General features: G+C 33.3%; 1 protein-coding gene across 1 annotated transcript; it reads right to left on the bottom strand.

Moving 5' to 3' along the window:
• Window positions 1-23,020: 23,020 nt before the first annotated feature.
• On the bottom strand, window positions 23,021-23,485 carry LOC131859169 (uncharacterized). The gene has a single exon (XM_059212729.1). The coding sequence runs from the start codon at window positions 23,483-23,485 to the stop codon at window positions 23,021-23,023; it is 465 nt and encodes a 154-aa protein (XP_059068712.1).
• Window positions 23,486-27,972: the final 4,487 nt, after the last annotated feature.

Here is a 27,972-nt window from a genome sequence, read left to right as displayed (position 1 = left end):
AATCTAGACAGTGTAATCTAAAATGGGTTTCAATTCTGTATAAAAATTCTTTGATTAGAGGCACGTAAACTATTTCATTTCATCATATTTGTGCTTTCATTCATGGAGCTTTGAATTTGCAGGTTCATGTCTCAGGTGTGGCCATCCCAGGCCTATCCCGGGCCTAATCCCGAGGCAAGTGGCGGGATGTGAATTCAAATTTTGCATAACGGGGGCCCGTTTCATTTTTTGCCCGTTGGATTTAACAACGGGCCCCCGTTTTTAGAAACGGGGGCCCGTTATTTAAATAACGGGCCCCCATTATTAAAACGGGGGCCTGTTATTTAAATAACGGGCCCCGTTTCTAAATAACCATTACTGTAAAAAAAAAATAGATTGCATCGATTTACCACACTATCATTGAAATCCGTACTGACAAAGATTTTTGACATCATTTGGCAGTACTTTTTAATATTTTTTACACGATTTTTTGAAGAACTCAATAAAAAAATATTATTTTTTGAAGACGAGTTTGTAAAAATGGGTTCTAAGCAACGTGAAAAGAAAAAAAAGAGGACAATGACAATGGACGAAATTCAAGCACAAAGAGAGAAGGACGCAAAACGCCAAAGAGATCGAAGATCACAACAACGACAATTGAATAACACTTCTGAAGCATCTAGTTCAGTGCCTGTTGTAGATGAGACCATTGAAGACATCATGATGGATGCAAGAAATGTAGAACCACACATGGGTATGACTGTTGATGCAAATGTTGATGTGGATGCGAATCCTGGTATGTTTTTAAATCCTGATGACTATGATGCCAATCAAATTGCTGATTTAAATGAAGCTGGATATAAATTTCATACACCAATACGAAAAGAAATAAAAATTGAAAATATTACACCACCCTCTCTAAAAGAAAATGAATGTAATTTGTTTACTATTGATAGCAATGTGCTAGATAATCTTAATGGGTTAGTTTCTTGGAGACAAATCAGAACACATGCAAACAGATTCTATAAACAATTTTTCTATAATAAAAAGTTAGGATTCCAATGTCAATTAATGCTACAATTAATAAAAATGTTAAAAATGCGTAAAGTCATGAAAAAATAGGTATTTATGCAAAACCAAAAAGAAAAGATGAATCATATAAGAAAGTTGTATCTACTGTTGCCAGTGCCATCGATTCTATAGGAAAAACAAGTCGATCTAAAGATAAGAATGCAACACGTAGAGTTATAATGACTGCTATAGTTGACAAAATGATTGTTAGTAAAAGAATGTTAAGTGATATAAGTGGCTATTTGAACTTACATCGTAGAACCTTGTCAAGAGTGGCCAAAAGAAGAGACACAATTGAAATTGATCCACTAAACCATTGTTGGAGTTTTAGTGGTAGACTTCAAAGGTCGGACATGAAATTAAATGATGAAACTAAACAATTAATTGCAAAATTTTGGCATGATAACACTAGAGTTTCATCAAATGCTAGAGATGTTTTAAAGTTAAGGGTGGGATCAAAAATTCGTGATCCTCATCCAAAACGTCTTCTTGACATCTGCAGGAATCGATGGAGCAACAAGTGGAACTATGGGTGGATCCGGTAGGGGATTATTACTCCGTGCCCCTAATCTATGCTGTGGCATTCCACGACCAACACCCTGGAATGACTTAATATCAAAATAATTTGGTTTTTGGTTCATTACAAACTCACAGTATAATTTCTTCAAAAAATAAAAAGGGACCTCATAATTACGATGTGGTGGATAATCAAAAACCATCCACCATCTATCCCAAAAGTATCTAGCCATTTTTGGATGCACACACCACCTAATTGAAATTCTTTTCTAGTTAGGTTGCATTGGTTCTCTTGTTTTGGGGTTGGTAAAATATGGACATAAATGAGCTTTGGTTATTTTCAAATCAGTGATTTGTCTATAAGTTAAACCATCGGCATAAAAATCACGCAACTCTTGTCGTCGTCTATGAAATTGATCTAATTGAGAATCAATAGATCTAACTGACTCGACAACAGTTTGCATTGATTTTGCAAACTCTACAAGATGGGGTGGCGTGACTTGCTCATTTTGGATAGCAGCAATGTTTTTTTCAATCACTTGTAGGTTTTCATTAATTCGTTCTCTTAAATGAATTTCATCCAATCTAGGGGGTTGTGGTGGGGGATTTTCACCTAATAGTTCATCTATGTCAAAGACATCCATGATAGCAAAGAACTCCTGCATATATAAAGATATACATGAATTATATACAACTCTATGTCAAAGAAGAATCATTTGTTTTCATATATAATCTTTCTATAAAATTTAAGATATCAATCCATACACAAATTCTCTTACAAAGTTGAATAAGAAATGAAACTCTTACATAAAAATCAACACAACATGCCAACAATTAAAAACAAAATTAACCTTGCAATATTTACTTTTAAAATAATCAATTTCAAGAATATTTTACACATGCATTTATAATTATCAACTAGAGTATTATTTTGACTAACATTCCAAATAAAATTCCTCACATACTATATGATCCTCATTAATACACATCCATAATATTTCTTTAACGGATACATCTCCTTCAAATCATCACATCGTAATGCTTTTTATTTTAATAATTGAAAGCCTTAGGAATGCGGTCACGCACAAAGGGGTCCACTATCATACTTGCAAGCACTTGTTCATCACAATATTTTATTGTTTAATATGCAAAATTTTGAAAGATTTTGATATGTATAGACAAATTAAATTTTTCATATAATTAGAGGTGAAATCAATTTTGAATTCTACCTCAATGATTGAGGGGATCTTACAATTTTGACTTTAAATATAGCTTCATTTATACTCTTTCATAAATAAACTAAAATAGAAGCTATAAAGAATTGCTAAATTCTAGCAATATATGTGTATGCAAGCAAGCATAAAAAATAGGATGTAAGGTGCTTAAATTGGCAAGATAGGATGTAAGGTGCTTAAATTGGCAACATAACATTGCATTACAAGAGTTCTTGAAAATATCTCATATAATGATTTATTTATAGTCATGAAGGATAGAGGATTAAATACTAAGATTGTTTTGAGAGATCAATGGAGTAGATTGATTGAAAGGATTGTGTGCATTAGAAGCTTCCAAGTGGCAACTTATGTTTGGTGCACATGAGGAGTTCATGATCCAAGAAATTTTTGAGGAAAAGGTCTTCTTAGGGGCGTATACACCAAGATGTTGTAAAAAAAGGTAGCCAAATGACCAAAAAAAGATAAACACGCGTGCGTTATTGGGAAATTTATTTAACACATTTGAGGTCTTTTTTGTAGTGATTTTTTCTTACACTATCCTAGGCTTGTTTACACTATCATAGGTTCATTAGGACTATCCTAGGTTCATTAGGATTGTCCCAAGTTCATTATGGCTTTCTTAGGCTCATTAGGACTTTCTTAGGTTCATTAAGACTGCCCTACATTCATTAGGATCATTTGAGGCTCATTGGGACTATCATATGTTCATTGTGATTGTCCTAGGTTCATTAATTTAATTTGTGTGTTCATTAGGACTATCTCACGTTCTCAAATAGCTTCAACTAATGTCTTAAATTAACTATTTTAAAAAAAAATAGCTCCTTAACAATTTAATATTATATACAATCGAATATGATTTCAACTTCAAACCTTGTACACCTTTTAAAACCAAAAGATGTTGTTAAAACCATTCTTCTAATATTAGCTTAATCATAACATAATCTAATAAATCTTCCTCAAAATATCTACCAACTTCAAATCATATATTAAATCTTTTATAATATAAATTACATTCTAGATATACCAATATACTTCTAAAGATATTCAAAATACTTCTTGGGAATTATATTTTTCAAATCTTTCGGATGTATATATAATTAGCACCCCATTTAGAAAACTCATTATCAATCAACATTATAAATCAAGAATATTTTTTATTTTGTATTAATGAATTATATATTTGGCATATTAGCTTCCTTTATGAACCTATGTAAACCAAACTCCAATTTTAGTAACTTATCTAGCTTTGCTCTAAAATTGTGTCCATAATTGATCCTTTTATACCATCACATGACATAATAGGACCATAATAGGACCTTTATGCCATGACATGGCATAAACCTAAGCCTAAACTTTCATATCTAAAATTTGAAGAGTAATGTTAATTACTTTTAAGGTTATACTAATTTAGTGGTAACTTTTGTATTGCCTAATGAGGATTAAGAACAATTTAGGTACATATGTTCGGTTTTATTTCAATTTCATTTTCGAACGTTTTTGTTTTTGTTTCCATTTCATTTTCGGTTTTTTGTTTGTGTCGATTTCATTTTGTTAATTATCTAGGTTTGGTTTTGGTTTCTAAATTTGTTGATTACGGTTCAGGGTTAACTGTTCAAAAATATTTTAGATCAAAATCAAGAATTTACAAATATAAAAAATAATTTATTTATATGCTACTATTAAAAAAAACTAAATAATACACAAAAAAAAATATATATATATACAAGAAAATTATGAAATGTGAAAATAGATGACTGAATGTGTACCTGGGATAGTGGTGGAGGCTTGAAGTGGAAACCACAGCACGGGGGCCCATTTTTGATCTCTTCTTGTCAACTCACTGTAATGGTGAAAATGAAAAATTATCCAAAAAAATGGTAAAAATAGAATTTCAAAACGGGCCCCCGTTTTGTTTGTAAACGGGGGCCCGTTTTCTGACAAAATGGGGGCCTGTTTTGTTTGGCTTCGGCACCCCGTGACCTTTCGGCTCGGGAGGCCGAACCATTAACGGGCCCCCGTTTTTTAGAATGGGCCCCCGTTTTTTAAAAACGGGGGCCCATTTTGTGGAGCGCGTTTTCCAACGCACAGACTTCTGCGAATTTGTGACTCATTAGCTTGCACATACCCCTATCTTTTATTACTCTTCCTAGAGAAAATCCATTTTCTTCCTTTGATATTACAAAACTCATCACCTTTTTTAGTCTATTGGCTAGTGCTTTTGTAGTCACTTTGTAGACTGAATTGCATAGTGATGTCAGTTTGTGGTCCTGAAATGTTCCATAAACCTTATTATTAGGAATAAGTACAATAACTATATTGTTAATTTCTCTAACAAATCTTTGATTCTTCCTAATATCCTTGAGCAGTTTCTATATGTCTATCCCCATGAAAGACTAATGTTTCTATAAGAACTTGGATACAAATCCATCCGGACTTGTTAAATTCTCAAGGTTGACGTGGAACATTTCCATCTTTACCTCCACCATTGTGAATGATTCGGATGGTATACGATTCTCCTCTTCACTTACTATTGATAGGATATGGTCCAGAATTGCACTATTTTTCCTATCTGACACTCCATTTCCATGTAGATTCTTGAAATAGTTTATCACCTCATTACCAACTTCATGAGCTCCATTAGCAATACTACCATCTATTATTTTAAATTTTTCTATCTTATTTATAAGCCTTCTAGAATTGATTGAATTGTGGTAGAATTTGGTATTTTGATCTGCTTATTGGGGTGGATGAAGAAAAACACATATACCATTGCCAAATCTTTCTCAGTGATATTGCTCTATAATTCTTGATATACTCATTTTTAACTGAATGTTGTTGCATTCTCATGATCACTTGATCATGTCTGGACACCATTAGATGCACAAACCACTACATGTTGCCTCTATTTATAGAGGTCTTTGGAAAGATCAAGAATGAAAATAGTATTACACATGAGGAAATAACTTTGCCAGTGGGAACAATCCAAAAGTGGTTGATGGTGTTAAAGGTGAGAGAAGTGTCTCGAACATGGGGTGAGAAGGTTTCATTTTAAATGCTTGGTTGAGAATTCTTTTTTGTTTATTGGTATAAATTAATATATTCCAACACTCCCCCTTTATTTCTAACATAAACCAATTACTTTCAATAATCATGCCATGATCTACTAGAGATGGGTCCCAACCTAAAGCCTTGTTAGGTACCCATCGATGAAACATTATTATTTGAAAATTCTCTTCCTTTGTCTCCACCAAAGTCTGTGGACTTCCTAAAATTCTTTTCTTCTATAGCTTCAAACCATTTATATGATTTTCATATCCAATTGTTAATAATAATATCATTCATTTGGCTTCTCCCACTACTATGACGGTCTCTCAATATCTTGATTTTCAAAACTTCAATATGGAAGTTTTTGCAACTTATCTCTAGATGTCTTGATAGACAATGTTCTCCTTTGACTTGAAACATTGGTTATACATTTTGAAAACCTTGCTTGATTGTAATCAACTCTCACATGCGAACTTTAATACTTGAAAAAAATTATTGGTCATACCTATAATTTTTTGCCAGCTTAAATCCAAAGCTCCATCTACAATCCATTTTTATGCATTCATTCTTCAACTTTGTGTTCCAACATGTCTTCTCACAATGATTTCTCAAATCACAAATATTTCAAGGATATAAGTCCCAACATCTATCTTTTGTATGTCCTTTCCTATTACAATGCGAACACTGAATACATTGTCTTCCTTGATTTGATTTTCTTGTACTCAAAACACTTGTATCATTCTTTACTTTACCTACAACATGCCTGAGACATTCATATTTGGGCCTCATTTTTGGCTCAATTGGATCCTTCATTCCTTGTTCATTCTTTCCCAATCCTTTATCTCTATAACCCATTCTTTTCATATTTTTCAAACCAATATTCATTTCATTACCATTACATTTAAGAACATTATCATTTTCTTTTTCACGGTCTTTATCACAAACTTCTTCAGCAAAAACACACTTATCATATGAAAAATTCATATCCTTTGTATTACACGAAGCATCATACACCCATTTCTTTGATTTTAAACTTTTATTTTCCTCATTTAATTTTGACATTTCCTTCTTGCATAAACTATTCTCTTCTTCTAATTTGTTCATCTTTTCTTCTAAATAATCAAACATCTCCACTCTTTTTTCTAGTTCTTCATTCCTTTTCTTAATCTTATCTATCAATTTTAACTTTTATTCTAAGTCTTTATTCTTCTCATCAAATTTAATCAATTGCTTTATCTATAAAATACGTTCTTCTTTTAACCATTTTAACATTTCTTCTATCTCTTCAATTTTCTCTTTATAATCACTAATTTCATTTGAAAGTTTATATTTTTCTACTTGTATCTATACTTTTACTTTTCTTCACTTCTATTAATTCTTCTTTTAAAAGATCAATCTCATAAATTAGATTTATATTGTCCTTCAACACTCTTTTGCCTAATTTTCCCATTGAAATTCACAAAATTTTAAAATCCATAATGCCTTATCAACAAATTGATCATAAGACAAATACTGAAATAACAATACAAATGTTTCACACAATAATTTGGTCTCAACACTTAGCACATTCATTTAGAGAGCTTAGCAATGAGACAACATATGTTCTATCACAGTAACATTCACACAAAGACACAATAAAAATCCAAGAACCTAATAATTCATAGTTCCTTTTCTTTCAAAAAAGGGCAATCAAATGACAAAAAAACACCCACATACAACTCAATATTCACTAAATCAAATTGGTATGTGCAGGATCATGAGGATCCAAAAAAATAGTCTTCTTCACTCGCCTAAAAACTTGAAAAATCCTTGTTGATTTTTGGTTGGCTTGGATGCCATTACATCTCGCCATAGAAAAAACCCAAGCAAATTGGATATCCAATAAAATCGGATATCTGATATTAATGGGATATTATATTAAAAAAAATATTATATTATATATGAAATAATATATAAAATAATATATATTATATGAAATAATATATAATATAATATATATAGAATATAATATAGAATATTATAATATATATTACTTATATTGTATATAATATAATATATTATATAATATATATAATATATATAATATAATATAATATAATATAATATAATATTTATATAATGTATATTATATAATATATAATATATATTATATTTATATAATGTATATTATATAATATTTTATATATAATACATTATATAATATATAATATATATTATATATGATATATAATATTTTAAACAAAAAAACCTAAAACAAACAAATATCCGATTTCTGTGGGTATTTTTTATACCCACTATGATAGCCCGTGGGTGATTTTTCACTCACAAGTTGCATTATAGGAGAGAAGTCTGATATTAGATAACAAAGGATATCGGATTTTGGGCATAAAAAATTGTGATTTTCTCATCTCCGGTATGATTTCATGCCATTTTATTGTTTTTTAATCAATTTTTTTGCATTTTTAATTTGTTTTTTGGTTTTTCAATGAAACAAAGTTTTTTTTAATTGAAATACAATTTTCTTTCAAATTTGTTGATTAAATTGAAAATTTCAAATTCAATCAGGTTAAATGGGGGATAACAATGAAAATCGTGAACAACCACAACTACTGCAACCACCAAACCCTCATGTAGCAAACACTCAATTGCCAAACCCCCCCCTTAATTCGGGATTTAATTGCTCAAAATTTGAACCAATTGAGGGGCACTGCATATGCTTATAGTAGAATCCCTTGTCTAGCCCCAATGTTAGATTCCCTCAAAGCCATAATAAACAATGTACAAACTGTCACTGAGGAGCACAATGTCTCTCTTTTGTGGGAAGATTCCATGAGGGCTAGATATGTGAATGGCTTGACCTATGATCAAGTCAAGGAGATTAAGGTTTCAAAAGATGATATTGCTGCATTATTTGTCAATCCCCGCACTAGACAACCCGTAGATGTGAAAAACAAAACTTTCCATATTTATATATAGCTATGTCACGTAGGTAGAGTACATGAATTTATAGAGAAGAGAAAAGTAGTGGTTGTACAAGAAGGATTTTCTCGAGTGGTAGTCCATAAGAAGAAGGGCATGGAGGAGTCCAATATATGAGGACTATATGAAGAGCATAAGAGAATATAGAGGCTAGAGGATCTGTAAGATCCCATAGTTGATGTAAGTGTTGAAGGAGGATAGGTGAATCTAGAGTATTAAGGAAACACAATATGTATGCAAGTGATATAGGAATCAGATGAGTGTAGGAGAATCATTAGTGGATTTGGAGGGAGTAGTGATATCCTCATAGATGATATAAAATATTAAGTAACATAGTAAATGGTTGAATATAGAGAAAAATAGGTGAAAAGAGTGTGGTATCATCATAGGTGGAACATTAGTTAAAGTAGTATTGGAGCATTAGCTAGAGTAGTATCCTTAAAAGTGGTATTGTAGGAAAATGTTATCCATATTGAGTTAAATTGCAAGATAATACTATCTCTAAGTTAGTATACTAATAATTAAACATACAACCTCACAAGATGATTGTAAGAGGTGAAGGAATGATTATCAAACCCTCATTAAATAATCTAAAACCACACATGCTTCTTAGTTGGAATATTTCAATAACCATTTGAATTGTCCCTCTTAAAGTATTTTTATACTTTTGGGATTTTAAGATTACTAATGAATTATGGGGAAAACAAATTCTTCCCTATACTAATATAGGTTTACTTAAAATAATAAATGATGATTAACAATTAGATCTAAATTTTAAGTTAAGAATAATACGTAGAGACAAATTTATGATGAGAAACTCTGTAATTGTTAAGAAACCCATATATATCATTAATGAGAAAACTTATAATTTTGTTTATACAATTATAAGCACAACCTTGGGTTTCATAATTCATTTCTTCTCTTCATCCCTATGGGATGACCAACCTTTCTCATTTAAAGTTAATATCCGTAACATCCTAAAATTCCAGCCCTTACAATTTTTGACCTCATTTGGGTCTTTGCTTTAGTGTTTGCACCCCTTGGCTTGATTGAAGACCTGACTATGCTCATACGCATCACACGTGCAATTTTTTTTAACTTTACACTTGTTCTGCACTTGATCCTAGCCCCAAAGTAGGGCAAGACCAAGGTGTAGAGTCCTAGTCCCCCTCATTTTGGGCCCTCTTTAACCCCTTTACCTATTTCAAATTTGGGCAAGATTGTCTTCTCCATGTCAGCCTATGTCAGAAAATTATCCAATTAATTCAAGAGGCAAGTATATAAGAAGGATTTCCCCTCTCATTTGGAAAGACAATCATCCACAAAAATTAAGAAGCATTCAAGCACACAAGAGATCAAGCATTCAAGAGAAACTGAGCATTTTTCAATCTTCCTTCAAGCCTTGGAGCACAAATAAAGTCAAGGATCAACCATTGAAGTGGAGATCAATATCCTATTTCATGAAACCCTAATTCCATGTGGAGGCAAGCAAAACTTCACAAGGAGGTATAATCATTTCATTTTCAATCATAATTCAACATCTCCCTCAAAAGGAGAACGTTTCCTTTCAGACATTTCAATTACATTTATCTTAATTTCATGGTTAATTCCAAAACTAAGGTTTGACCAAAGGCAAGCCCCTATTCCCAATCTACAACCCTTTTTGACGCGCAGAAAATTCGAAGGACCGATAGGCAACGTCATAGTCTCTTCTTTTCTAGGCCATTTTCGCAAGGCAAATCCAAATCAACTCATATTTCTCAGATCCAGGTGTACAAATGAATCTTGAAATTGTAGCTCAGCGTTTTCTCAGTTTTATCTTCAATTTTGGCACTATACCCTAAATTAGCATTTCAACTTACAAAAGAGGGAAAAACACATCATAATCAATCAATCCACTTAGTATTCAATTCTTATCTAATTTCTGATTGAATCTAGTGGATTCCTCCCCTCTTTTGAATGTAAAGGAATCCCTCCTAAAAGTGAAAATTGATTTGGTAATTTCTCCTTCTATGTTGCAAATTGCCAAATCAAAAAATTTCCCCTTTACAATATCTAGGCATTAACAAATTTAAGATTTTCTCACAAAATTACCTCATAGTATTTCATAAAATGAAGGGTAAAAAGGTAGCATCTATTTGAGAAGTTAGCATGCCTCTTCAAAAGATATATATTTCATTAATAAATTAATTAATATTTTACACACCTAAAATTCACTCATGTATTTTGTCATTTTTTTAATTGATCCTATATCATTTTCAATATTAATTAACTAAATAAATTATTTAATTAATTAGATTTTAGTTCTTCCACTAGCTAAATAAATAAATGCTAATTACTTAATTAGACCATATTAGTATTAGATAATTAAATAAATCATTTTATTTAATGAAATAAGATAATTCCCATCATCTTCCTTCTTCATTTACAAAATAAATATTTTTTAAATCTAAAATCCATGCAATCAACATTTAGTCCTAGCAACCCATATCATCTAATCAATCCTAACCATCCTTGATAGTTCACTATTTTTAAATGAATTTGGTCCTAAATTCTAGCCATAAAATGAATCAAGATAAATCTATTTATTCATTTCCAACTACCTTGATATCTAAATCCAAATAATTTTTTAATATCAACCCTTCATACGTGAACACTAGCATTCAATTTCTTATTCCTATCAATTAAGTGAAAATTAATAGAATAGTAGAATAATCTCACCAACGAATATAATAATGGGTTCATAAATAGAATAATAGAATAATGCACAAGACATTGAATACAACCTGCTATTCTATTTGTTTATTAAGTGAATACCCTAGGAAAATGAGGGTTTTATTTAAAATATTAAATGACTACACCCAATCTACAATATTAGTGATGACAACTATTTATTCCAATATTGTAGTCATAATAATTGCAGACACCTAAAAATATCTCATTGATTGCACACTAATTATTTGTCTATTTAATTAAATAATTCTTTAATTATTTGATTAAACTAATTATTTCTTCTGATCATCGCATTCAACATTTCTAATTATTCAATTTCTATTCTTAAATCAATTTAATCAGTTAATCCTCTTCTATATATTAATTAAATATTAATTATTTAATTAATTGTGATTTATTCCTTAGTTAAATAATCTTTATTATTTAATTAAATTGCATTTCTAATGTTTAAATAATTTTATTTAAATTAATTAATTATTCCTCCAATTCCCCAAATTGTAATTCCAATTAATTTCATCTAATTTCATTTCACGTTTTCCCCAAATTCAAATTTCATATCATTTCAATTAATTTCATTTCTTCCAAATTAACATTTCATCAAATGTGAATTTCAGTTAATTTCATGTGCATTTTAGCATTTGAAAGTCCAAATTCAAATTCAATTTCAAAATCCTACAGAACATGTTGAAATCAGATTGATTGATCAAATTAGTTGACTAATTAGTTAACTCTTCAATCACCCATTTTCACTCAAAATCAATTTTTTCTGACTAATGAATCAATTCAATCTTCTAATCCATCTAATAAGTAATCTCTCAATCAATTTAGTCAACTGAATAATCTATTCAGTTTGCTATCCAATCTATTTAGTTGACTCCCCAATCAAATGAGTTAACAAATCAATCAATTTTGTTAACAAATCAATCTATTGAGTTCACTGATCAATCAATTTCAGTTACCTATCAATCAACACTTGAGTTCAAATCCTCACCCCTTATGTGTTGAAAATCTATAAATTCAACCTCATTTCTCATTTTCAAGCTAGAATCACAGTCTTCAAAATAGTTGCTAATCTATGTAGGAAATCAGTGCAATGCCCGAGAGCCAATTCAACAACAACTAAGGAGAACAGTAATGTAAGCCTTGTTACATCAATTGAGGGAGTTTAAATTAGTTTCTTTCATTATTCAATTGATTTGGTATTATTTCATTGTCATTTAGGAGTAATTTAGTTAGATTAGAGTTTTTTATTCGCTCTGATAATATAATTATGTAATTTATCCTTAATTTACGCCTGCATACATTTGGTGAACTCGACGTGAATGATCAAATATAACCTTCACTTTCTATTTTATTTGATTTTGCAGATCCATACAAGCCTAAGAAATGTAGGTCCACAATCAACAACACACAAATTTGCAATTACTAATATTTATCGGCAATTAATGTTAAAATCCCACACAATTGGTATCAATGTCTCTTGAAATTGCTAAAATCCACCGCAATTGCCAAAAAGGGGTGAAAAAATAAATTTTGATTTGCCATTTCTTAATTAATTGGTCTTGCGCACCTAACCCATAAACATTTTTAAATTCTAGAAAATTCACTTTTTTGTATGAAATGTGTCTAATTTGATGGCAGGAAAGGTGACTTTCAAAATTTCAGGTGCCAGGAGTGCAAGATAGCATAGGAGAGAACAAAGAACAGACCAAAGGCTTCTAAAGGCATAAAGAGAACTTCATGAAATTGAAGAAGGAGAGGCAATCACTCAATACCACAGAAAAATTGATCGATTCCTTGCAAATTTAACTTTTATGATGACGTTGATGTGATGGCTAGCGTGATCTGGAGTAACATCATTGTAGAATAAGCTTCTATCTTCTATCTTATACTTTTGTTTAAATTAAAAATTTTCCACTTAACTGATCCCCAATTGACATGACAGTGCTATGCAATCGCTCAGAGAACAATTCACAATTGCTATCACAGTAATTTGCAATTGATAGCACAATAATTCGCCTTTGATCAAAGGGTAATTTGCAATTGATCAAAAGGTAATTGTCAATTGCAATTTGAGTTTTTCTTCATTCCATCTTTCTGATTTTTGTTAGAATTACTCTTTGATTGTAAAAAGACAGAGCTCTATAACTGACAGAAAGATAGGATGGATAGCCCACCATGTGTCTTCTAATGTCATTTTCCTCTGCAGGGTTAGAATAGAAAACTTTCTTTTGGTGCTGTTGAAAACAACAAAACAAATTCTTTTCCTTACTTCACAAATTGCTATGAGGATTAAAAATGAACAACATGCTTGTGAAGAATAGAAAATCATTCCAATTGGAGGGTAAAAAGAATTATGTTTTTACGTGTCTTTGAAGAGATAGGTATTATGCTCTCCCCTTCAATGGGTGATTAGAAAAGAAAACCCTCTTCTTTTATGCTTTCATTTCATTTATGCACTTACATCCTTTAGATGGCCTACCTTCTCGAATTGCCTTGAGCGGGCCGGTGTGAAGGGAACGACCCAAGTGAGTATGGCAAAAGCCAAGTATTCTAACTCACTATAATCAAATCGCTTTTTGAGATGAAAATATCAAAGGATGGAGCATATTTGAGTTTATCTCATATTGAGCACTTTGTAGGGCCTTGAGGTCTCAATCATGCTTGCGTGAATACATCTTTCTTCGTACTTTATTGGCCTATAGGCCTCAATCATGCTTGTGCAACTTCAAAGGCTATCTTTGAACGAAAGCTTGATTAAAAACCATAGCATTAGAGGCCAAACTGAGTCAGTAACCAGACACTTGGATTATCACAGTGCAAGGGTGGGGAAGAATCCACCCCCAAGACACTCACCATATATCTCCCAAGATAACAAGCCAATTGAGGAGCAATCTTCTTTGGTCTGAATTCTAGAAAAAAGGCAAAAAAATGGGCGCACCTTAGGATGTGACAGGTCTGCTTGAGCTGATGGAGTATCAAGATGTGGGGTGTGGTAATACTTGTGACCTTTTGATCTTAGGAGAGTTTGATTGATATGATATCGAATTTCCAAAAATACTATCGAAAACAAAATGGGGTCTTAAAAAAGATCTCAACATTCATGGGGATTTGAAAAATTCTTTCAAACAAGTGCTCTCTTTGTTTAAGATTGTTTTGTTTGCTTGCTATTGTGTCTTTACAAAAACCAAAGTTCAACAAGATAAAAACCTCAACAAAGTCAAGTGTCAACATCAACAAGGTCAACTTTCAAAATCAACATCAAACCAAAACTTTTGCAAAATTCAAAGATGGGAAACATGGCATTTTCAAGTGATCTTAAGTCCTAGGAATCTAGTTCATGCATAGTCCTTTAGTGTCTTCATCTTACACAAAGTTCGTGCACAAGTCCTCACATCACAAAATAGTAGTCTTCAATCAAGTTTACATCCACTCATATAGAATTTAGTATTGCATTAGAGTCTTAGAAACATACGTAAGTACATGGCTTTGAAAGGAGACAATGAATTTTCATTTGTGCAACCCAATCTCGGGCCAAACAATGACCAATTAGTAATAATTGATATTTTGGATAACTTTGCTTGGAAATTAAAAGTTAATCGTTCCCAGTATGACATAGTTAAAATGATCATAGATAATGAGATCCATAAATCTATCCATCTTGATGAAAAATTGAGGAAAAAGATTAAAAAGGTAGCTCAAAAGGAAACCATTAGACAATTGGTCGAAAAGACCATAACAGAGTTTCTAAATACTCATTAGAGTTCTTAAAATAAAGTGTCAATAATTCCTAGGTTCTACATAGTCTGCATTGTAATTTTTAGCATATGGGTCTAAAAGGAGACGGTAAATTCCCATTTGAGCAACACAATCTTGGGCCAAACAACGTTCAAGTAGAAATAATTGATGGTTTGAATATTATTGCTGAGGAATTGATAATTGATCAAGACCAATATGACATAATCCAAGCTATCATAGATGATGAAGTTAGGAAGTCAGTACAAATTGACATAGACCTCAAAAATCAAATCAAAGAAGAGGCAAAACTAGAAGCATTTTGGTAATACGCTGAAAACCTTGTGTTTGAATTACAAAATCCTTGATAACAAGTCTTCATTCATAGATTGCATTGTCGGCATTTTAGTCTTTAGAAAGTCTTAGAAGCATACCTAGCTACATTTAGTTGAGTCTTGCATTCGCATTTTAGACAGCCTTAAAGAGTCAAGATCACTTTGGAATAATATTCATGCCATTAACACATTCTCAAAAGGCAAAACATTAGATGGATCCTAACAACGACCCTTTAGTTAACCCCATATGGAAAATGAATCTTTCCATAAATCAACAAATACAAGGTTAGACACCCGCAATTGTATCAACAAACAAAAACAGGATGCCTTCCATTGATGAGATACAACATAATTTGACAAAAGAAGAATTGGAGGCAGCCCAACAAGATCCAACAAGGCTTATGATCCTCCACGCTCATAAAAAATGATAGAGATAGATATCTTGCACTCTTAGTCCAAAATGGGGCCAAGTTACCTTCAGGGGTAGACATTTTGGCTATATCGCCACTAGGTGTGAAATTGAATCAAAATGTTCCTCAAGTGCCTACTGTTAAACAGACTCAAGCAATATTTACGACATCAACCTAGGGTGTATCTCAAAATACTCAAGCGACTACAACTTCAGCACAGTCAGCGGTGGCATCAACAACTACTAATGTTACATCCCAAAGAATGCCCAACGTAACAATGCAAACTACAATAGCTCAAAACATAATTTCGTCAAGTATAACTCAACCTTTAGTTTCAGTTGGATCCACCTACATTAGCAAAAATGTGAATCAAGGGACAACAAGCTTAGCTCAACCAAATATCAATACATAATTTGCATACTTTATACCACTTGGTGGGACTTATGGTGCACAATTACATGGTCAGTCCACATTTCAGCAAGCTCCAAGACACTCTAACACCATCCCTTTTGTGAGAAATGCTTATCAAGTCAGTACACCATTGACACAAACATAGATCTTGACTCAACAAATGGAGAATCTCTAGAAATAGATGACCAGTATGCAAATAGTTAATGAAAAAAAGAGCTATACAATGGAGGACCTCCGTCGATATCCTTTTGTCAGAAATTTGTACATTCCACCATTTCCCCCGCATTTTGAAACTCTAAAGTTTGACAAGTAGAGAGGGAAAGGTGATCCACGCAATCATGTCAGAGAATTATTCACGACATGTATTGAAGTAACCCATGAAGATACATACTTAAGGAGACTATTTTCCAAAAGTCTTGGAGGGACAACATTGGAATGGTTTTCACACCTTCCACCCAAGATTGCTTCATGGGGAGAACTGGCTGAGTTATTCATATCAAACTTTGCATTCAATATAGATAATCTAGTTAGCTTGATGGATTTATGTGAAACAAATCAAAAGGAAGGAGAAACCTTCACTACATTCTTGCAAAGATGGAGGGGCCTATACCGTAGATGTCTTAGTCACATCCCTGAAGCTGAGCAAGTAGACATTTTCAATGAAAATATTGTACCTTAAATTAAGTATCCATTACAAATGCATTGACTAAGCACTTGTAAAGACATCATGGAGAAAGGCATCAAGTGTGAAAGAGTCTTATTAGAGCAAGGGATATTGAAACACCAAAAAGATAATGGGCCAGTCACAAGTACAAACAATGAAAGGCCAAAGTTTTGGCCTAGGAACAAAAATGTCACAAGTGACGGAGTTGTTGATGCTCGTGTTGTAAATAGAGTTCAACCAGCAATATCTCTAAAAGGACCAGTTGATTTAGCCAATAAGATCAAACACAAATAAACAATGCCAGTGCGATGGAGTCAAACAATCCAAGACCACCAAGGATAGGTACACCTAGAAGAAACTTTACACCCCTTGGTGAACCTATTGAATCAAAAATCAAAAGGTTAATACAAAGTAATTCCATAACTCTAACAAAAGCTAGACCATATGAACTAGGTCCATTGAAGCCCGCTTGGTGGAATGAAAATGATTTATGTGAATACCACTGCAATAAAGGTCACAAGACAACAAGTTGTTACAAGCTAAAGAACCTCATACACAACCTCATTGATCAAGGCGACATTACTATGGATGTAATTAAAACACCAAACATAGATCATACCATTTTCAAGGATCCTTTTGTCAAGCATGACAAAGGAAAGGCTTCTAGTTCCAATACATAAAACAACACTACCAATTACACAAATATCACATTTGATTATGCCATAAACACACTTAGTGCAAGAGATGCAATAGTGGCTACAATCACAATAAATCCCAAAAGCAAAGATGTAATAGTGCCTACTATGTCCTCACTTTCATTGATGACTACTCCCACTTCACTTGGGTCTACTTTCTTGTTCACAAGAGTGAAGTTGATAGATTTATAGCCTTCAAGGTTCATGTGGAGAAGCAATTCGGGAAAGTGGTCAAGATCATTTGTATAGATAATGGCAGGGAATATGTGAACAATAGGCTTGATGAGTTTTGTACACTTGAGGGGATTGATCTTCAGAATTCAGTTGCCTACACTCCGCAACAAAATGTAGTTGTAGAAAGGAAGAATAAAACTCTCAAGGAAATGGCTAACTATATGATACATGCATGTTCTCTTGGTCCCACCTTTTGGGTAGAGGCTATCAGTTGTGTCGCACACATCCAAAATTGGGTTCCTCACAAAGCTTTAAAGGGTATCACTCCTTTTGAGGCTTGGGTTGGGAGGAAACCAATTGTGAGACATTTCAGAGTCTTTGGGTGTCCAGCATGGGCTTGCATTTCTCCATAAAAATGCAAGGCATTGGAACCTTAGAGTAGACCTTGCATATTTGTTGGATATCTCGAGGGTGTCAAGGCATATCGATTGATGGATCCAAAGACACATGAGGTATTTATTGAGAGGAGTGTTCACTTTGAGGAAAGCTCTCCTATCTTGGCTTCACTTCCTCCTCTACCTTCCTCCATTGTGGATAGTGATGAGAGTGATTCAGATGATGAGATTCATTCAACTCCAACTCATAGGGTTACACCTCCAATAGATCCACTTATAGTTGAGGAGCCTCTTCCTCCACCTCCACTTAGACCTCATTGGGCTCAACAAACACTTGAGTTAGCAGGCTCTCTTGTTGGAGATCTTTCAGACACACAAAGGAATCGATCACAACATTAGGAGATTCCTCATTCATACATTTCTATTGCTTCCAATCCACGTACATTTTAGGAAGTATCAGGGGTTCTTGAGTGGGACCAAGATATGGAGGAAGAGTATGGTTCCTTGATGAGGAATAACACTTGGGAGTTAGTCCCTCTCCCTAAGGGGAGAAAGATGGTTCAATGTAAGTGGATCTATTGGACCAAGTTTGTAGCGGATGGAAGTGTGGATCAGTATAAGGCTCACCTTGTTGTGAAAGGGTTCTCATAGGTTCTAGGTGTTGGCTATACTGAGACCTTTATGTCTGTAGCCAATATGAACTCCATTCACTTGACACTTTCTATTGTCGTAGCTCATGGTTGGGTTGTACATCAGATGGATGTGAAGAGTGCTTTTCTTAATGGGGATCTTGATGAGGAGATTTATATGGAGCAGCTGTAGGGTTTGATCTAGGATTCCTCCTTGGTTTTCTGATTGAGGAAATCTATATATGGCCTTAAGCAGGCCCCTAGGGCTTGGTATGCCAAGATGGATTCCTTTCTTCTCTCAGCAGGGTTCACTAGGTGTCATTTTGATCTGAATGTCTACATTTTACGATAGGATGACTCACATTTGATACTTGTTCTCTATGTTGATGACTTGATCATTACAGGGAGCACCTCATCCATCATTATTAGTGTCAAATCTACTTTGCATGACAGATTTGCTATGATTGACTTGGGTCTTTTGTGCTACTTTCTCAGGATAGAGATTTCATAGTCACCTTCTTGGATTACTCTTTCAGAGCCCAAGTATTCTCTTGATCTACTTGCACGCTTCCACATGGCTGATTGCAAACTTGCATCGACTCCTTTTCTTTTAGGTGTCAAGCTTGAGGCTAATTATTCTACTCCACTTGTTGATACCACATTATATCGTCAGCTTGTGGGTAGTCTCATCTACTTGACTCACACATGCCTTGATATTTCATTTGTGGTTGGCATGGTTTCACGCTTTATGTAGGAACCACATGAGCTTCAATTGAAAGCCGCCAAACAAAGCTTGCACTACATCTAGGGTACACATCATTATGGGATTCACTATACAACAAGTACAAGACTTTGCTTGGTTGGTTACACCGACTTCAATTGGGCTGGCGATCTTGATGATCGTAAGTCTACTTCAGGTTATAACTTCCATATTGGTTCAGGCCCCATTTGTTGGTAGAGAAAGAAGCGACATGTTATTGCTCTCTCTTCGACTGAGGTTGAGTATCGGGGGGTTGTTAATGTAGCGACTAAGGCTATTTGGCTTCAACATATTCTCACAGATTTTAGGTTCTCCACACCATGATCGACAGTTCTACATTGCAACATTCATAGTGCTATTGCAATCTCGAAGAAACCGGTCCAACATCAATGAACCAAACACATCGAGATACATGTGCACTACATTAGGGAAATAACTCAAGAGAAGTTCATTGATTTGCAGTATTGTCCTTGAGAGCCATCTTGCATTTTTGCCTTGAGTCTACATTCCCCTAAGTTGCACTTAAGGAGGGGGTGTAGGTGTAAATTATCTCTCATAATTACACTTGACTTAAGTTGACTTAGGGTAATGCATTTCATAGTAGTTTGGATATGAGACACTTAGGGAAGTGTGCACATAGGGATGATGCTTGTAGGAGAAATTCCACCTTTTGTGGTCTTATCTTGTTGTTACATTCCACCTTTGCTAGGTGATCCACCTATTATGGAATATTTTACTATTTTGCCTACCTACCCCTACTTGCCCTTATTTTTCATTGAGCCACATGTCATGATTGTGTGATCACATATCCATTTGGCCAAGTGCCTTTATAAGAAGGCTCATCTATCTTGTATTAGTTAATCCAATTGATTATAACAATTTGTTCTTGTCAAACTATTGTCTCTCTTATTTCTTATTTTCATTTTTGCCCTTGATCTTAGCAAATTCTCATAGAAATAAAATGGGAAATATACTACCTAGTAGTGAGTATATTAAATGAAATGAAATTAAAAATATATATTAAAATGTAATACAATTCAAAAAGAAGATACATATTCCTAAAAAATAAATGTAGTATGTAACTTGAGTACTAAAAAATAAGATTAGCTAGATTGTATTTTTGTAATATCATTTTATACATCAATATTTTGTCCTATATTGTTCAACTTGATTTTTTTGGCATACATATTGAAACCATTATCTAAACTTATTTATCTTTGACTTTACTTAAGACTAACTTAGTCTAAAAAATCTCTTGCTAAACTACAGTAAGTTTCATGCCATGACCTAGTCTAGCAAATTTATTTTTTCTAATGTAACTCCTAACCTAACCTTACATAAAACTCGACCATTGTTTATCAACCTATTCACCGAATACCTTAATTTGAATGACTAATATCATGAATTTTAAATATACTTGGATCATTCGTTCTTAGTAAAACTATCATAAAGAGTTGAAATATTGTTGAGTAATCATAGGATCACATCAACATAAAGAGTACTTAAAAGCATTACATCAATATTTTTAAAAATTACATCAATTATTTCATTTTTTTTTTATAGATATTTTACAACTCTCGAACAATTTAATTACTTATAAGGAAGTTCACAATCTTGTCTCTAGTCAAGAATGAATCACATTGTGCTTGTCACCAATTTTATTCTAGTAGTAGGTATTGAAGAGGTAAACATAAAACACCACAAAAACAAAATACTTAGTTACACTATCAAGAAGTTGCACATTACAATAATTGTGTCCTAGACCAACCACATGGTGTGGTGGTGACCTCTGCCATTACAATATCGAGTAGAGCTTATTACTAATAGCTAGATGTCTTAGATTCATAATCTAAAACATTTAGATTGAAAGATTTTAAAAATATTAAAATTCAGTAATATAATCAATAATGCTTCAGTTTTTTTCTTTAAAAAGTATCGAAAGGGTTGAGTTTTAAATAATGATTTATTGTTTTTATTAAGGTAAGTGGGTTTTTGGCCGAACCCAACCCCTGTTATATAGAAAAAATAGAGTTAGCCAAGAGGCAACCAAATTTGGACTGAACAACATTAGAAATAATTTTAGTCATCTTTACACCTTTATTCTTTCATTATAGAATTGTCCAACTAGAGCTGTCTTTAGTACTCAAAGACCTAGGTGAAGGGGAAGGTGAAACCACTTCAATATAGTCCCAATAGGTTGGACAAAAAAATAAAATGAGGCAAAATAAGAGTATTATGAACAACAACTTTGTTAGAAGAACAAAGTTATTCTAAAAAATAGCAATTGGAGAAATATAGCGAAAGAATTCTTAAAACTAGTATGAACCTTTGAAATAAGCACTTCATCATTAGGAACAAATTTAGTCTAGTAAATAGAAGCTAGAGAAACAACTAAGAAGTCTTTGGTACCAACATGAATCGAAGTGACATGGTTAGATTAAGAGGAAACTGAAGTGGGAGAGGAGGGCTCCAAAGCCTCTGAATCACTTAAATCATCAAAGAATACTATAAGATGCTTAGTAAGAAAATTTGTCCACCAAGAAGAAGAGGACTTGTAAGGGCAACCAGAATAGCTAAAGGCTAGATGTCTTGTAGCAAAGCACCCTCTACAATGAAAATAAATGCCTTCATAATCAATTAGTTGTGTCCAAGGATGATCATTCACCTGTAAAACAATTTCAATGAGAAGAGCTTTAGACATATCATTCTCTACTAAATAGGTATGGAAAAAATCTATCACTTTTATGATCGAAAATCAAGTAACTAAAAAATACTTTCACTTATACCTATTCTTGCAAGTAAAATGATTAGTTACCTTTCTGTTTTTAATAACCTCTCTTTCCCATTTTTATGAAGAAAGAAAATTTTCATCTTTTTTTTGACTAAATATTTATGAAAAAAACACAAATAATATTCAATATACTAATTTTTTTCCTCATCCACCTATTCTTTAAGTAAAATGGATACTTCTTTTTCTTTGCCAAACTTTTTATAAGAAAGATGTTCTAAATATTTATGAAAAAAAAAGAACTTTTATATATAGAGAGAGAGGCAGAGTTAAACCAAAATACGTCCTTTATAATTCATCTACTTGTATGGAGAAGGATAAAAAAGCTTATGCAGTCGATACAACCAATATGTTGTGGTCAACGTACGGGTCTATTTGTGGACAACGCTAAGTACATATTGGGAGTTCACCAAAATTGAAAAGTAATAAAAAATTGTCCTATTATTATATTCATACAGTAAAAGCCTTAATATGCACCTCTTGAAATCATTTCCTGGTATTTTGATAGTGATCTCTGGCGTTGCAATTTAAGTTGTTCATGGAATCTGGCAATGAATTCCTCCGCCTTCCTATCCACGTCGTTTTCTTCAATATTTTCTTCTTCCCCACACACAGAATTATTCATATCCTTCAAGCTATCATCACTATCTTCAATCTCAGTAGCATGAAAAGAACGACGATATTGTGTAAAAGCTTCATAAAGATCGTGCCGATTTCTGCTGCTGCATGAAAATTCATAATGCCCCAAATGAGCCAAAGATCTCTGCTTCTCATGCACCATCAAACCTGCAAAGTTCTCTGCTAGCTTTTTTCCCGATTTCTTCACCATCATATGTAAATCTTCCATTTTCTTGTGTTTTATAAGACCACTTTTCATCAGAAAAATAATGTTTCTCACAGTGTTTTTCAGACGCTTCTTAGTTATCGCCATTGATGCCCCTTGAAAGAAATGCAGAGTGTGAGGAGTTTTATAGGTTGGTCTACCATTAGGACATGCATATATTCCAAAAATTCTCATTGAAGTTTCAGAGTGTGGTTCCATACTTTTTCCTCGCCCAATTCATTGCATTTAATACCATAAAATCAATGCAATGGAAACATCCAATATACGAAACTTCCATGATAAGAAACAATTGTAATTTCACAGAAACGAAGTTAAACGCGGCCATTATTACAAGCAATCTATAAAAATAGACAATATCGTAATTTATTATGGTTTCCTATCATTCTGCCTGGCCCACACGTAATTTATTATGCGTTCAATAGCTATCCATTTCAGTGTCTCTCTATATAATGTATATATGTAGAATGTCTTGACTTGTATGATATATAATATATGTATGGAATGTCTATTTAATGTGAATATGATGTTATCTTCCTTTCAACATAATTTTTTTGCGGCTTGCCATTTCCAAACGTAAAATGAATTGAATTAACCAGTTTTGGGGATCCTTTGAACCATTCAACGTTATGCTGGTTATGCTGCTTAAGTTCTTGGAAAGAAATGAATTGTAAACGAGTATTTGTTTCTTGTTGAATGGCATGACAAACAGTACAACTCCATTAAGATTCGATATGGTGAAGGTCAGGTTTGATTTTTGGATAATTTTGGTGGAATTGTTCTTAAGTTATAGCTATCTAATTGAAATAAACTTCTCATACATTGTATATTATATTAACTGATTCAAAAGGATTATTTATAATTAGTAAGATTGAAATAATATTAATGATAGAATTATAATTCAATTCAATTATTTTTTCTTTCATATTTTTTTAATTTTTAGTAGAGTTATTTGTTTCTAGTTTATTTTAGTATAAAGTATTTTTAAAAGAGATGAATTATTCAAATAAAAAGTTAGAAGATGAAATTAGTGTATATTAAATGAATGAATTTAGTGGAATAACATATTGATCAATGGTATTGTTTTGTGTTATGTTTAGTTTATGGTTTGATTTTTATTTATTTTCATACGCACTATTTCTCATACATTTGTCATTTGCTTGTTATTATTGTACTCACTCACTTGCGCTTCCATGCATTAGTTTCTTACATTTAAATTATCATTTTAGCCTTAAGTTTCATCTTTGTGTAGCTTGGAATTAATCTAAAATAATCCTAAGGTGCATGAGAATGAACTTGAAGTTCAAGGTTTCAAACCAAAATTCTAAGTTTTTCATTCCTTTCTACTTGTCATGTTATGAGTTGATTTGGCTCACATTGTGCTGCAACTGTTATTATCTCGTTGTCTTTAAAGTCATTCATTGTGCACTTAATTCATATAACAAAAAGAGACAAAATAATAAGATCACACCTTTATTTCTAAAAGCAATAAAGGATCATATTTACATCATCATTGTTTTTGATTAAGGAAAGCAAGGAAAGGGTCCTGACCTGTTATAATAAAAAGAAGAAGGATTTTGAAAGGGCCCTGAACCCTTGAACAAAGAAGGAAGGCATCCAGCAACACACATAATATCAACTCCCAAACAACATGGGTTTTCAAAGGACCCACAACCTTTGAGGGTTTTCAAAGGACCCTAAACCCACACAACAAAAAAACAAGAAGAGGGAATGACAGAGAAACCATCCCACCACAACAACTCCTAAGACACTAGCTGTAGTAGGAAGGGGGGTTTTTCCAAGGTTCCCCTAACCTTTGATAAAGGCCTAAAATTTTCTCCGTGAGCCAACCACCAGCTTCTTGCCCGAAGCCTCCACCAACAAGCCACCTTCTCCCCATCAGAACTCCTCTCCACCTCAAGAAAAGAGGATACCACCTCAATAGGAGCCAAAGAGAAAATGATAGACAGAGGGATGTGCCAAACAAGCCACAAACCAACATCCGGGTAGTGCCTATTGAGAGAATGCCATACCAAGCAGCCTCCAACCACCTTTCCAACATATATCTCCACCTCAATAGGAGAAGTTCCTACCTCAATAAGGAACCAGAAAGAGAGCCGCAGGAGCAGAATACACCATTCTAACAATAGGGTAGCCAACAGAAACCCCACCTCAATAGGGGTAGCCTTCATCTCCATAGAATCTATGTTGGAAGAGACCCATACAAGAGCATCATAGCCATGGCTAAAAGAAAGAGAGATAAGCAGTCCCCTGACAAAAACATTCCTTAACCAAAAACTAACTAAGGCCAAAACGAGCCTTTGAAAGTTGGTAGCATCCTTTTGGCCAAAATGAAGAACAATAGCCACATCACTTAAACCCACCACACACTTGTAGATGCACAAACAAAAGGGCCTAGAATAGCTCATTCAAACAGGGTAACCCTATCCCACAAGAGCATGGAAGCCTCACATCTCCATTCCCAAAATAGGGAGAGATACTGAGAGGAGCCAAAGATGTTGCACCACCCCAAGCTGCAGAGGAAAGAAAACACTAACCAAGTCCTCCATCCAACCCTCAAACACAAAATCCATAAGGGAGAAACCCATGAAAAACCTTCCAAAAAAAAAGAATAGAAGAAATCATGAAACCCCGAAGTAGAAACCAGAGGCAAAGAAGCCTTACCCAATCCCCAACAGAATTAGGGGTATCAACAATAGCAAGAGCATAGCTAAGGCTGCCAAAACCTGCCATCATTAGAGGCACAAGGAAACACCATAGCAGAGCTAGGATCTCCACACCCACAACAAACATGTCCCCAACCAACATCAACTACTGAGCAAGGGGAGGAAAACCCAGTATTGAAAAGATGGCCAAAGGTTGTCCATACAATCCTCCCTAACAACAACCCCTGCTTGAACATCATAGTGAAAGGAGGCAAAAAAATAAAAATAATCCCAGGCCATACTTTTGCCCCACACACCTAGAAACCTAGCCACACCAACATCCATAGTCCAAGCTGCCCTTAACCTACTAGTAGCCGCGAAGGAAACCACACGCAGAGGAAAGGGCACACTCCACCAATCGCCACAGGACTGACGAACCAGGGCCAAAGCACCATAATGTTAGCCAACCCCAGAGATCAATGGGCCTCGTAGAGAGAGAGGCCATTGAGCTGCCAAACCCGCAGCATGACCATGAAAGTTGTGGTCGTGGTTCGCCCTGTCATCTTCGACCTCTTCTGCATCGCCTTCGCTGTTTGAAACCCTACCACTGCCTCCATTCCCGCTCATCGCTGTAATAATTCCTTTGTTATTGCAATTCATCTTACTCACTCATTATTGTTAGTACAAGCTATCAAGGGGTTTTTTTTAATAGTTCTACCAAAAATTTCAATGTTATTTATTATTATGACAACATTGTTGGAATAAATAGTTGTCATCACTAATAGTGTAGATTAGATATATTCAATTAATACGATGAATAAAACCTTATTTTTCTTAGGTATTCACTTAATAAACTAATAGAATAATAGGTTGTATTCAATGTCTTGTAAATTGTTATATTATTATATTAATGAATACATTATTGTATTAGTTGGTGAGATTATTTTATTAATATTTACTTAATTGAGAAGGATAAGAAATTGAATTTAGGATTGGGATTAAAAGTTTATTTGGATTTAGATATAAGGTAGTTGAAAATAAATAGTTAGAATTATATTGATTAATTTGATGTCTAGAATTTAGAATTGAATCCATTTAAAAATAGTCTTATAATTGGTTGGTAGTTGTGGCTGAATGGTTATGATTGATTAGATGGTATGGGTTGTGAGGATTAAATGTTGATTGCATGGGTTTTAGATTTAAAAATACCTTTTGAAGGGGTGTGATAACTTTTCAAATGGATGCTACCTTCTTACCCTATTTTATGAAATACTATGAGGTAATTTTGTGAGAAAATTTTGAATTTGTAAATGCATAGATTTTCACTCTAAGTGAGAGAGATTTGTGATCCCATAAAGAATTGTGAATCCCAAGATTGTATTTTTAATTGTATAGATAAAATTATTAGTTTTCTCTTTAATGATGCTTATAGTTTCTTAATATTTACAAAGTTTCCCCTCATATTTTTTTCTACCTATTATTCTTAACTTATTAAATTAAGATCTAATTATTAATCATCATTAGTTCTTTTTAATTAAACCTAAACTAGTATAGGAAAGATTTTTTTCCCCAAAATTCATTAGTAAGCTTAAAATCCCAAAAGTATTCTGCTAAAAAACTTTCAAGGGCAATTAAAATTATTATTGAAATATTCCAACTAAGAAGCATGCGTGTTTTTAGATTATTTAGTGAGCTTTGGTAATTAATCATTCACCTCTTATCTTTAATTATTAGTACACTAACTTAAAGATACTACTATCCTACAATCCTACTTGCAAGGATACTACTCAAACTAATGGTCCACCTATGATGAGACCACAATCCTTTCTCTTGTTTTTCTCTACATAATGTGTTCCTTCCATGTTCCTTCACCTCTTATATCATCTATAAGGATATCACTAGTCCCCCTCT

Source organism: Cryptomeria japonica, chromosome 10, assembly GCF_030272615.1.
Source record: "Cryptomeria japonica chromosome 10, Sugi_1.0, whole genome shotgun sequence".
NCBI classification, from domain to species: domain Eukaryota; kingdom Viridiplantae; phylum Streptophyta; class Pinopsida; order Cupressales; family Cupressaceae; genus Cryptomeria; species Cryptomeria japonica.
The sequence above is the reverse complement of the archived record's forward strand: the minus strand, read 5'-3'. Positions and strand labels throughout refer to the sequence as shown.